We start from the raw sequence: 13,146 nt of genomic DNA on the forward strand, positions 1-13,146 counted from the left end.
AGCTTTTCAAAAATTGTGCCAATATTGCTTTAAAAATCACTCATTATTAGCTGTCTTTGGTGTGAGATTAGGGTGCACAAAATATCCATGAGTAGATGTTAAAATCGAATAGTCCAAATCAATATACCTTGTTTTTTCATGACAGTTTAGTGAACACTTTTTCCAGTCTGAAAAAATACACACACATTAGTTGCTATTGATTTGTGCATTATAGTCAAAATTATTGCACTTCAAAAAAAATTACTACTGTGTTGCAAAGCATGGACTTTCAAAACTTAATCTTCTATGTCCCAAGATTCTGCACTGTTCCTTATTGACACCCTCAGCACCACTCATGTAATATTTATTTTCTTCATTGACCTGCTACAGGGCACGTCTCCAGATCTGTCTAGGCTGTGGTCTTTATCCACAGACCATGGATGGTCGCAGCTATAGAAATTTTGAAGAACACTGTTAGAGCACATTTAAAGGCATTGAGTCTTTGAAGATTTTTGACAAATGTTTCCTGTCCCAACTTTTAATTACGCATGTGCATAACAGCTCCAAGGCTGAGTGCTTATTATTTCCAGCGGGTATCAGTTGGTGTTCACTGCTCATCCACTATTGGAGAGACAATGCAAGTGATCCTTTAAAGCTTTCTTTACACAGATATCCAGGGGTTGCAAGATAGATACTAGGCCACTGGAAATGACTGTCGCCTCTTATTTTTATGAGAAGTTGCATCATTTTGTCACAGTGTCACCTTGGAAACTAAAAAGGGCAGAACTGGCTATTTCAGTATATCTTCTGCAGGTGAATTGCCAGTCCAGCCAACATAGAAAGATGCATGGCAGTTTCACCTACCCTCCAGCTCCCCTTGTCCTACGACTGGATTGAGTGGCAATACCAATACTCTTGCAGCATTCTAAACAAGCCACATAAGTTAGCTTTAGAAATACATCGACAACATCAACGGTGTGCGTGCACTGAGAAATCTGGGCTGGAGGCTTCTCATACTCAAGCATCCAGGTGTCACTGGTGAATACATTGCTGTTCTATGTACCTTTCAAGCAGTGTGACAAATGGAATTATATCATGTAGCAATTACATGATGACAGGCTGTAAACCAATTTTTAGACTGAAAACACGGTGCAATGATGATGAAGTAAGTGGCTGCCATCGTGCAGTGAAATACAGTATTTTGTATTTAGATCAGGACAAGATTTGGATGAATCCCATTTCAAGCCCTAACAAGCCACATGTGGCTACCAATTAATCTATTGAACAACATCAATCTAGATCCACCTGCTAGATGGCTGCAAGTTATATTCCCATCTAATATCTCGGTGCAAAGAAAAGAGTTTTGTCCCCCTCTCATAACTACCTTTTATTAAGAGAAGACCAGGAACTATGTATAGGGTGTATGGGAACTATGGAACAATCACTCCAAATATGAGCTTGGGACAGTCACCCGATGAAACTACCATAATCCACATTATACAGATGAAGAAATGAAGGGCCATCGAAAGACTTGAGCAGGTTATGTGACTTGTCCAAGGTATTTTGACTCATAGGTTTCGAAGCAGGATATTAACCAAAGCTGCCCAACTCCTCAGCTGCCCTCTTTCCCTGTCCTCTGTCGTAGCCTGTGGAGGGTGCCTATTACATGCCTGAAGGGGTCTGACTTTATCTAGTGGCTGCATGGAGGCCTGCGCTGGACCATTGTAGAAAGATAATTCATTATTGGCTCCCATCTGTAGGTTGGTGCAAAGGACATCTGTGCAAGGAGGGACAGGCAATAGCAGCCCTAGTGTTCCACCTCTGAATAAACTCCTCCCCTCGTGCATTCTTGCTGAGATCTTCACCCAGTTATAGGGCAGGGACATACATGGTTCAGGATGCTATTTATGCTCAGACTGCATAAACAGCAACCTGAACTAATGACTTTAGTAAAGACTTTCTGCTGCAAGTAGCAAAAAACAAAAACAAGCAAGAGAGAAAATGTAGGCAGGAGGACTCTGTATCACCAGGCTATTGGATCTCTCACAAGAAAGAGTGTTAATGGCAAGTCTTTCCCCAGGGTTAGGATCAGTGCTGCTCCGGTGACCCCGGGAGTGAGTTGGCCAGTGTGAACCTCACAATAGTCATAGCCCTCAGTCCCACTTCCTCTCCCTTCTAGCACCCGGTGTGCCACACAGGGGTCAGCTGTTGGCCAGCCCTGGCTACTGGGATGCAGGCTGCTGCCAGGGGCCCAGCCCTCAACCTGGACAAAAAATTTCTAGAAAGATCAGCCCAGACACCCCAATCCAATCAATATCTAATACTGGAACTGACACTGATTGTAAGACAGTCAGCCCAGCGTCTAATACTGGAACTGAGATGCCCTCTTCCCCAGCCCTGCCTCCTCTGCAATGATCACTGTTGGTGCGGGCTTCCGAGTAACACACTTTGGTCATGGTGATGGCATGGGCTTGGGGGCAGTGCCTGTGACCTTACACTCTGACTGTGGTGATGGGGATCCCTATGGCCCTGTGACAGCCCTGGATTGTACTCAGGGATGTAGGCAGGGCAGGTACTAGCACTGAACCACACCCATCCATCTGTGGGCTCCGTGAGCATTTTGTGGCCCTCTGCACAGAGTCTTCTCTCTGGAAGCCAAGGTGCAAGCCCCGGCACTCGTCTCCATCCACTCAAGTCTTATCTACCTTTAGTTCTTATTTCTCTTCCAGAGTCATGGTTTCACCTTTGCTTTCTTAGTGACCGGCACCATCCAAGTGGCAGGCAGGCTGGACCGAGACGCCGGTGAACTGAGACACAATCCCACCATCTCTCTTGAAGTGCTGGTGAAGGACCGGCCTTCCGGGGGTCAGGAGAACCGCATGCAGATCAGCTTTGTCGTGGAAGACATCAACGACCACCCTGCCGCCTGCTCCCAGTACTCTTTCAGGTAGGTGCAACCTGAGACCTGCTGACCCTGCCATCTCTGTTGTGTCCCTTTGACATCACTGGATTGCTCTGGAGTTGAGAGAGGAAGTGATAAATGCTGAACTATTGGGGCAACAGGTTCCCTGGAAAACCTGAACTTCCAAGAGAGGAGATAGGATTTTATGGCCCCAGCCCTTCTCCTTGCATCTCTTTCATTTTCTATTTGTAGATTTGTTTGTTTAGGGGCCAGACCTGGCTGTTCTCAGGGGCCATGCCTGGCTTTGTTCTGGGGTGAGGCGTCAGTGCTGCGATTGGAACTCAGGTCTCTGCCTCAGCCCCATGTGGGGCCAGTGCCTGCCCCTTGTCCTGCCTCTCCAGCCTTCTCCTTTATTCTCTTTCCTCCTCACTGTCTCTCTTAGTCTTGCTTAGTGAAACAATACTATTTTTTTAAATTTCTCTCTCTTCTACAATGTGTTCATCTCTGTGGTGAAAAGTACCACAGGGACTTCTTAGACTCTCTCTGGACTGTACCTTTTCTTTATTTATTGCCACCAATGGCAAGCTGGGGCTGTTAGTTAGCAGTTATAATAGATGCTAGAGACCGAGGATTAGTAACTAGGTGGTCCCAGAGAAACACCAGTAATATGAATAAATCAAACCAAGTATTTACTTTAAACAAAACAAAGCATCTCGTTCACCTCAGACAACTTAATTGCTTGTAAACAGAAAGCGGTGGGGGTGGGTAGGGAGTGCAGATACTGGGGGATGCAAGTTATTTCATCGACTTGACCTCTGTCTGATAACCTATTCCCATTATTTAAAAAAAAATAAGTCCCTGGTGGTTTGGAATAAATATGATTTTCTAAACAGTGCTGTCTTTCTATGATTTAGTCTAAATGCTACCAGGTGAGTCATTCCCAACCCATCTTGGTGGTTCTGTAAGAGCTCGTCAGCAGTTTTGGGGGTGTCTATAGTGGATCCTCAGGAGATGGGATGGGGCAGAGAGGTGACTCTACCTGATCTGGGGTCATGCTTGAGCTAGCACAAGTCTCGCTTTAAAAAGAACCCGAAGGTTTTCCACCTCCCCATCCCACCATAGGGGCAGTCTCTGTTGGGTTTACCAGGCTGGTATTGCAAGTTGCCTTTGTAAGCTCCAGCGACTTTGGACATATACCCAAGGCATTGGATGGCTTTGCAAAGGTCACAGACCAAAGACAGAACCGTCAGGAGAAGTTCCCATTTCTTTGTCTTCTTTGCAGAATTGTCCCTGTGTCCCATTGGTTTGTTGTTCTATCTGTTGTTCTATCCTGATTTTTTATCTGTCCATTCCCTCCCCTCCATGCATTTCTGCGCGGGGCGTTGTATGACTTCCTGGGGTCCCAAGTCCCCGAATGTGTGGGTGACAGCTTGCAGACAGCATCTGTGTTCGCCAGGAAGGTCACATGCTGAGCACCAGCCTGTATGGAAGCCAATAACCAGACTAATTATATCTAGTACTGCAGGTAAATCCACAAAATGCTCAAGTTCCTCCTCTGGGCTTTTCCAGGGAGAATAATTCGCTGCCTTCTCGGGGAAAGCCTTGAGGAGCAGCATTACAAAGGACTATTTGCTTCCAGTGCAGATGCAGCAGAGTTTGCTGCACAAAGCCCAGCCTGGATTGCATAGGTGAGGGCTGGGAAACCCAGACCCTGCTTGCATCTTTGTTCCGTTCTGCCTGCCAGCCCAGATCCGAGCCAACCACAGCAATCATCCCTGACAGCATTGGGCTCGGGATATTTAGTCCTTCCTCTGGGCTCTGGCTCCAGCACTTTGTGGGAGGAGGCACTGGCTACATATCCTGAGAGCCTGCAGCTCCCGGGGGTCTTCCCCTTGAGGTGGGAACTGCCCCTCTGTCTTCCTTTCCCAGGCTGAGGATGAATGTGCCCCGTGCTCCCAGTGGAGGCATCCGAGGCAGCAAGACAGCCCTGTAAATTGTCAGGACCTTGGCTGTAAATGCTTTGCAAGCTGTTTGAGAGCCAGAGGCGGGAAGGTCTTGGATTGAGAAGGAGGCTGGGCTAGTTACCTTCGGGAGAAGTTTGGGGAGCAGGGGTATTATGGTTCAATGGCTGGAAGTAAAGGCAGCTAGTCTTTGAGGCATAGACTGATGGAGGAGGGGAGTGGTCTTCTGAGCATTTTGGAGAAAGATACCAAGTGTCAGGAAGTAATAAAAAGAGTGGCATCAGGAAGCCCTGGGTGCCACCCCTTCCCGTCCCCCTCCCCCAAGGCCCAGCCACCCCTTTTGGAGGGTGAGAGATATCGGGCTTCAGGACCAGATTCTCTGGATGCAACAGCTTCCCAGCTTCTGCAGAGTTGCCATCAAGGCTCAGACTCCCAGACTGCCAGTGGGCCTGGAGCCTCACTGATGGCAATTAAAGTAGAATTTATAGTGACTCACCTAGACAACAGAACACTGTGTTGAACTAGTTTGTCTTAACCTCTAAAATGGGGACAAGAATTCAAACCTGGGTCAGGCATGCAGCTTGCATGACTGCTCACCTGGCGGGCACAAGGCCCTGGGTTCCACCCTCCATACTGCCTTTCTCTCCCTCCCAGGATGCTGATTTTAGCAGGTCATACCCGCTGGGAATGTCCTTCAGAGAGAGAAGGAAGGAAAGAATGAAGAATGGAAAGAAGAAAGAGAGGGAGGAGGGTGGGAGGTAGGGAGGGAGATAGGAAGGTAGGGAGGGCAGACATGGAGAGGTCGAGGAAGGGAGGAAGAGAGGAAGATAGGAAGGAAGAGATAGGGAGGAAGGGAGAAAGAGAGGAAGGAAGGTGAAAGAATGAGAAGTAATGCTTTTCATTGGTACGATATATAGAGAGAGCATGTAAAATGTTTGTGATATAAGTATGACATTGTGAAATCAATACAGGATCAGAAATGCTTGGCTTCCAAGCCTGCTGACACACAGAGGTCACCTTTGCCAGTGAGGCACCGTAGACAGTTCCACCTGCCAGAAGACTCCTTTCCAGGAAGCTGCACACAGTCACTTTGAGGGGGCTGGTAGCACCCCAGCAGTCAGGCTTTGCTCCATGAGTGCAGAGATCAGAACTCATCCTCACTGAAAAATGTAACCCCATTTGGTCACAGAGGGAGGAGGAAGTACAGAGAATTAAAGAATTGAATGCCATACATCTGGGCACTCCAGGAGCAAAATGTCCCCACATGGAATAATGCGCAAGGACTTTTATGAAGGGCAATGGCTATGCTTAAATAGGGGAGAGAGCTGGATAGGGTGCATCGGGAGGATCAGAATTCTGGTCAAGAAGAGATGAGAAAAAAGGATGAGTGGGAATGTGTTCTTGGAAGGTTTGGCTAGGCCATGGGAGAGTGCTGGAGTCACAGTCGCTTGTCATAGGAATGAACCCACCTTAGTATCTGCCACACCCAGATGTTGCCACGTGGCCTCGCTGCAAACACAGCCAAGGACATCAGAACGGGTGCCAGCGCTCAGCTGGGCTCCCAGGGCTGAAGCTCCTCCAGCCACATTGTCAGGGTAGCCACAAGCAATTTTTGTAAGAGGATCTGCCCAAGACCAACATGGTTGGGGTAGCTAGCAAACCAAAACACAGAAGCAAAGATCCATGAAACCCCAACCACTAATTCCTCCGCACTGTATGTGGCCCTTTGCAATGTGGGTTTGTCGTGCATAAGAGGGAACACCCTTTCTACTCCTCAAATCCGGACCTGACTGTGAATGGCTTTGGTTAGGGCAACCTTCAGAAACGTAGCCCAACAGAAGCTGAGAGGTATGTGTGTATGTATGTGTGTGTGAGAGAGTGTGTGTGAGTGTGTGTGAGTGTGTGTGTGTGCGTGTGTGTGTGTGTGTGTGTGTGTGTGTGTGTGTGTATGGTGCAACTTGAGCTCTTATGCAGGCTCCAGAGATCAACTCTGGAAGAACCCAGGCTAGTCTCTACCAAGACCTGAAGGATAATGGGCAACACGAGGCAGCAACCCATCCCCTTCACACTAGACATGAGAACCTCCTGGATTTCCCAACAGCCCCTCCCCCCAGCTTCCAGCTTCCAGCAACCACAAAACCACCAAGTCAAACTAGAACCAGAGGAACTAAAGGATAGCCCTCAGTGTTGTCAGGAATAATCAATGCTTCTGGGTTTAAGCCAACTTTCATTTTGGTTTGTGGTGTCATAAAATCCAAATGGCATGATTTATGTCCATTTTATATGGAGAAACACCAAGCCCTGGGGGCCAGAGAGATAGTACAAGTATACGGTGCTTGCCTGGCATCCTGCTCACCAAGTTCAATTCCCTGGCACCACATATGGTCTCTGATCACACCCGGAAGTGATCCCTGAGCGCAGAGACAGGAGTAGCTCCAGATCACCACCAGGTGTGACCCAACTCTGTCCAGTCCCCGTCACCCTCCCCGCTTCCACACACACGTGTGGTAAAACTCCTCGGTGAGTTGATGTCTAGGGGTGTTGACCACACTGAGTCTCCCACACCAATATGGGCTTGCCCCGAGGCCTCTGAGCTCGGGGGCAGCTTTGCAGAACTGTATTACTTGCCTAGCACTAACCTAGGTTAGTTGACCTAGCTAACCGAGACCCTGAGGTTGGGACCCCTGGCTAGGATCCTAATAAACTTCTATTGAGTGAATGATGCTCAGATGTCCAGAGGCTCTTCTTGAGGGTGAGAATGGGAGGGCCATAGAGGTTCTTCCTCACCTGAGTACCCTCCTGCACAGAGGAATGTAGAGAGTGGAGCTGTGTTTGGGAAGAAGGGATAAATTAGTAAACCACACATAGTTTATAATAGATACCAGAGTAATTAAAAATAGGGAGGGTGCCGGAAATAGTCCAGGATGCAATGGGCATGATCACTAGTGTTTCAAACATAGCAGCCAGGCAGCCCTCATTGAGGACATGATGCTGAGTTAGAGTTAAGGTTTCTGGACTTGTTTGGCCTATCACCCCTTTTTCAGAAAAAAAGAAAAAGAAAATCATTCAGCTCTCCCACCCCCTCCCATAAATCTACCTTCTTTAAGGGGTAAATAGAAAGCACTCCCCTCAATTGACCCAGAGGCTACTTACTTCCCCTCCCTCAGCCCACCCCTGCAATCTATCTTGGCACCCCGGGGTCTGGGCACTATTAGTGCAAGAGTGGTGGTGGCTGGTCTCTGTTCTTCTGTGGTTCCTGGGTTCTTCAACATTTTCAAGAGTGAAAATATTGAGTAATAAATATGCTTAGACTCAAGAGTTAGAAACAAAAAAGTTTATTGGAAAATAGAAGAGAATAAAACTCCCCCAATTGGGGAGGAAATTAATTTAGGTCTAACTTAAGTATGGCTCCTTTTGTGGGTTTTTAATTGGAAAACTATGTCATTGGGTTGCCAAATTTTACAGAGAATGTGGGGATCAGACAGGTGTTCTATTTGGCTTTGTGCCTTTTTAGGTTATCAATTTAGCCAGGGCCCATATGGGTTACCTATTGTCTCTTAGTCTTGATGAGTCTAAGGTTTGGGGCAGAATCTATGATCTTGGGGAATTGTTGCCTTCCCATTTAGCCCAGGAATTTGTGGGAATGTTAAAAATGTAAGATGGGGGCAGTCAAAAATGGGAAGGCAAGGGGAAACTGAGGCTTCCTCTTTTACTATCACCCAGTCTGGGAAAGGCTTGATCAGGGATTATAGGAAACAAAAGCATCAGTGATATGGGCATTTGTGGGGATAGCCTGGTGCAGTTGGGGAGGGGGTTCAAGTGTACCAAGAGGGGCAGGACCAGGGAGAGAGAGAACAAGAGTGGGTAGATGAGTTGAGGCAGGCAAGGTAAGAAGGCTCCCAGCAGGAATGGTTCCCTGGATCAAAGCCAGGACTTTGAATGAATCAAGGAGCCCTTTGGGAGGAGAGAGGAGTGGCAGAATCTGATTTTTTTTTTAACAGGGTACCCCAGGCTGCTGAGTTAAGAATAGTCTAAAAGGAGGTCAGGGCCGAGCAGGAGCACCAGCTTTTGTGTGTTGGGGGGGGGGGGGAGGGCAGTGTGTCAGTGTGTGCAATAACCTTGGACTGACTTTGAATTGAAATTAGAGCAGAGGTGTCTCGCCTTGAGCCTATGTCAGAAGGAACATGCAGTCACCATTTGCTGGGCAGAGTCTTGAACCCTGTCTTCCCCCAGCATGCTGGTGCCCGAGAACGCAGCCCAGGGGACACTGCTTCTGGACCTGCACAAGTTCTGCTTTGATGAGGACTGTGAGGTGCCCTACAACCAATTCAACTTCACCGTGCCATCTGGAGTGGGGAGCAGCGGCCGATTTTCACAGGATCCAGCTGACTCTGGGAAAATTGTGGTCAGTTAATGGTCATTGCGTCACTGAGAGGGCACCGGGGAAGCTGGTAGAACATGCTTTGTGCTTTTTTGCTGCCCCGCAGAGAGACATTTCTGAGGCAACTCCCTCTCCTGGAGCATGTGACTGACTAACTTAACAGTCACTCTGTGGGCGCTTTATTTGACCCTCGTTCCCGGAATCCTGTTCTGCATACTTGTGCCCAGGGTGCTTGGGATTCTTGCTAGTCCGGCTACTGGCTATTTGTTTTGAAATGAACCTTCCGAGCTCCAGACCGGCTTGTTCCTGGCCCCTGGAGGAGAGAAGGAGGACTCCACATGGCCTGGGACCACTAGAGTCTTTGCTAAAGAACCACTCGTGACCCAGAGAAGGAGACAACGAGGGCGGGTCAGTAGCTTTGTTCCACTGCTGCTCTACAGCGCAAAAGTGAATTTGCAGGAAGGAAGGGCAGAAAAGGTGGTTCTCAAAGAGCTACCTTCAGGGTTCCTGCTAGAGTCAAGGAAAGAAGGAGAGAGCCAGGAAGGCTGAGCCAGGTAGATGGTCTCCTTGGAAGGAAGAGTGTCAGCCTCAGGAGAGCCACTGGCCTAGCTGGTATCCTTGGCTTCTCATGTCCACCCCAAGCCTTCTCTCTCCCAAGGACTGACCAATTGTATTGAGCGTCATCAAGAAAATTATTTTCTCTTTTTGTTTGGGAAATGAATACGCAATCACTATAGAAAACACAAAAGAGTATTGCCACTCTAATGTATGAATGATAATTATTCTTAGGACGCTAAGAATGCCTCATGAAAATCCTATCCATGGGCATATAGATAAGTAGTTTAAATGATCCCTGCCTATAAGCTTCTAACCCATGCCTCTCCGAAACTGACCTGAAGATACTAATGCTTAGTGAACATCTTTAGATACTAGGACATTTACTAGATTCCCTCTCCTCATAAATTCTTTCAAATAAGACCATTGACAATGAGCACAAGTATGATCATCACTTTTTTTAGGGAGTGAGGGCTCTACTCTGTAGAGTGTTACTCTGAAGACGCAGAGCCACTCATGGGGATTCCAGCTAGGACCTGTGGATGTGGTGGTACTGGGGGCCTCCAAGGTTCTAACTGGCTCTGATGGAACTTGGGTGCACCACACGCATGGCATACAGCTCTAACCTCTATACTATGTCTTTGGTCCAGGATATCACTTGTGTGTGTGGTTGTGTGTGGTTGTTTTATGTGGGTTTGTGTGTGTGTGTGTGATTTATTTTGTTTTGTTTTGCTTTCGGGGCCAAACCCAGCTGTATTCAGGGCCTACTCCTGGCTCTGTACTCAGGAATTACTGCTGGCAGTGCTGAGGGACCATATGGAATGCCAGGGTTGAACCAGATTGGCAGTCTGCAAGGCCAGCACCATACCTGCTGTACCATCTCTCCAGCCCCAAGATATCACTTTTCAAACCTCTTCCTGTATAAACGGAAGTGCTTTCTGGAAAGATTTTGTCCATTTACGCATCAACTATGACAATGTCTTGTCTACTTAATAAAGAAGAATTATTTATTTTGTGCCATCCAATATCTCTGTTTTAATCTAGTTGACCGGCAATCTTGATTATGAAAATGCAAGTAACCTCGCAGCCGGCAATCAATACACAGTGATAGTCCAGGTGCAAGACATTGCCCCTCCTTACTACAAAAGTAAGTATCAGTTTATTTATTCCATGTTCCTTGAGCAGCAGCCGCTGACTGGGCTAGAAGTCTGCTGCAAGGTACTGTATGAGGTATTTGTGTTCACAAGCAGATTTCAAAACACTCCAACACTTGGGAGGTAGCCGAGCCTCCTTCTGTCCTGCACCAAACAAACTGAATCCACCTCCAAGTCCTTTCTTCTGGGTCCCTCCCTTAAGTTTCTAGGATCAGCCACCTCCTGCCCTCCCCCAACTTGGACAACTCTAACGAGGGCCTTTACTGAACTGTTAACCAAGTTGTTGAAGGGTATCTCTGCCCCTTTCCAATGCATCCTCTATCTTTCCCTCTTTCCGGACTTGTCAGTGTCATTTTCACTTCCCCAAATCCTGGACTGTCAGAGTGATCCAGTGCATTTGTTTTGTTTGGGGGCCACACCCAAAAATGATCAGAGACTATCTGTGGCTCTGTGTTCAGGAGTTGTCGGGGTCCTGCCCAGTCGACCCCGGCACACTGGAGTATGATCCCCCGAAGTCGCCGGACTTACTCCCTGTGGGAGAGGGAGTGGGAAGGAGAGAAGCCTCTGCCCTGGCCCTCTGCACACCGAGGGCTCCTGCCACCAAGCCACGCGGAGTGGGGAAAGCTGGTGGTCAATCAGCAATCTGTTTATTGACTCTTATACAGGGTTTTTTTTTATATACATACAGTCTGGGGGCATTCCATACGTGTATCACGTTTATCTCATCGAGCTCAGTACAGATGCTAGTTAATGATTTGTATTCCCCACTCTCAGGGCCGGGTTAGTCAGCTCAGGCAAATGTTAACTGTCACGCCCCTCATCCCATTGTCTCCTCAACCAGAGTGCCTACATGTGTGGAATGCTGGAGCAAGCCCCGGAAACAGAGCCGGCTCTCGCTTTCAAGGGCAGGGGGTTAGGTCAAAGTCTCAGGCTGGCTGCTGAGACCCCAACATGGAGTGATGGTTAATGATGTCACAGACCATTAGTGGTATCAGGGATTGAATCAGGGTTGGCCACAGCAAGGCAGGCTCCTTAACCCGTATACTATCTTTCCAGTCTCAAGTTCCAACTCTGACTTAACACACAAGAACCTTCGTCGTTGGGTACTTTCTAAGTCTATAGCTTTAACTCCCATCTCTCACCTCTAAATTCCTCTTTTCTCAACTAGCCTGCAGTTCTCTGGATTGAAGAGCGCATTTTTCTGCCTTGATACCTTCACCACTGCCAAGTGCTACTCCTGCCCCTCCCCCATGAGTATGTTCGACCCTTGTCTACCTCTTTTTTTCTCCTGTTCCTCCTTCTGTAGAAACTTGTGTAAGTATTTATCAAAAGGTAGATCCCCTAAGGCTCTTTCTTGTCTTTTGTTTGTTTTGTTTTGGGGTGGAGGCAACCCAGGAGTGCTCAGGGCTTACTCTGAGCTCTATATTCAGGGTTTACTCCTGACTCTGCACTCAGGGATCATTTCTGGTGGACTCATGTGACTGTATGGGGAGCTAGAGATTGAACCCAAATCTGCTGTGTATCAGGCAAGTGCCATACTCACTGGTACTATCATTCTAGTCCCCCCCCCTTCAAGGCTCTTTGCACATAACCTGGTATATTAAAGATGAAACATATTGGATAAAGGAATGAATGAAAATAGAATATTGCAATTCATTTCTTTGATTTCTGTTTTTTTCAAAGATAACATCTATATTTATATCATAACAAGCCCCGAAAATGAGTTTCCTCTTGTATTTGAAAGTCCAACCTACCTATTTGAGGTGTCTGAATTAAATCCAGGTAAGTAACAGACAAAATGCAGACCACCTTGTTGAACCCCTGTGTCCTGATGTGTGGTTGGGGGAGGGGTACATTCCCCTTGAGGGCCCTATCAGCTCACCACTGATTCATGTTTATTGCATCTCTGGCTTTCCCAATCACCCTTACTGTAAAGGAGCCCTTCTGGTGAAATCTAGATTTTGAAAACTGTCGATTAAGCTGCCTTTTCCTGATTTCCTGAGCCCCCCGATTGCTGCTGCCTCCTCGTGTGGCTGAGTCCACTAATCCTCCCTTTTAGTAGCCAGGGCTCCTCTTGGTCTTCACTGTGATTGTTATCACTTCAAGAATGCACATTTAAAAATAGAAGGCTTTCCATGTCCCTGTTTCCTTCACTTAAAAACATAAAGACATTTTCTCTTCCCTATATGAAGATTCACTGGAGATTTTTTTTTT

The 13,146-nt window shown here is 47.4% G+C and overlaps 1 protein-coding gene across 1 annotated transcript in view; it reads left to right on the top strand.

Annotated features, from left to right (window-relative positions):
* The window catches only part of CDHR3 (cadherin related family member 3), a 70,743-nt gene that overhangs the window by 40,383 nt on the left and 17,214 nt on the right, over positions 1–13,146 (top strand). The window contains exons 8-11 of the mRNA XM_055121328.1: positions 2,737–2,926; positions 9,076–9,247; positions 10,823–10,925; positions 12,616–12,714. Of these exons, the coding sequence (XP_054977303.1) occupies positions 2,737–2,926; positions 9,076–9,247; positions 10,823–10,925; positions 12,616–12,714 (564 nt within the window). The remainder of the gene's footprint in view (positions 1–2,736; positions 2,927–9,075; positions 9,248–10,822; positions 10,926–12,615; positions 12,715–13,146) is intronic.

Source organism: Sorex araneus, chromosome 1 (assembly GCF_027595985.1).
Source record: "Sorex araneus isolate mSorAra2 chromosome 1, mSorAra2.pri, whole genome shotgun sequence".
Lineage (NCBI taxonomy): Eukaryota > Metazoa > Chordata > Mammalia > Eulipotyphla > Soricidae > Sorex > Sorex araneus.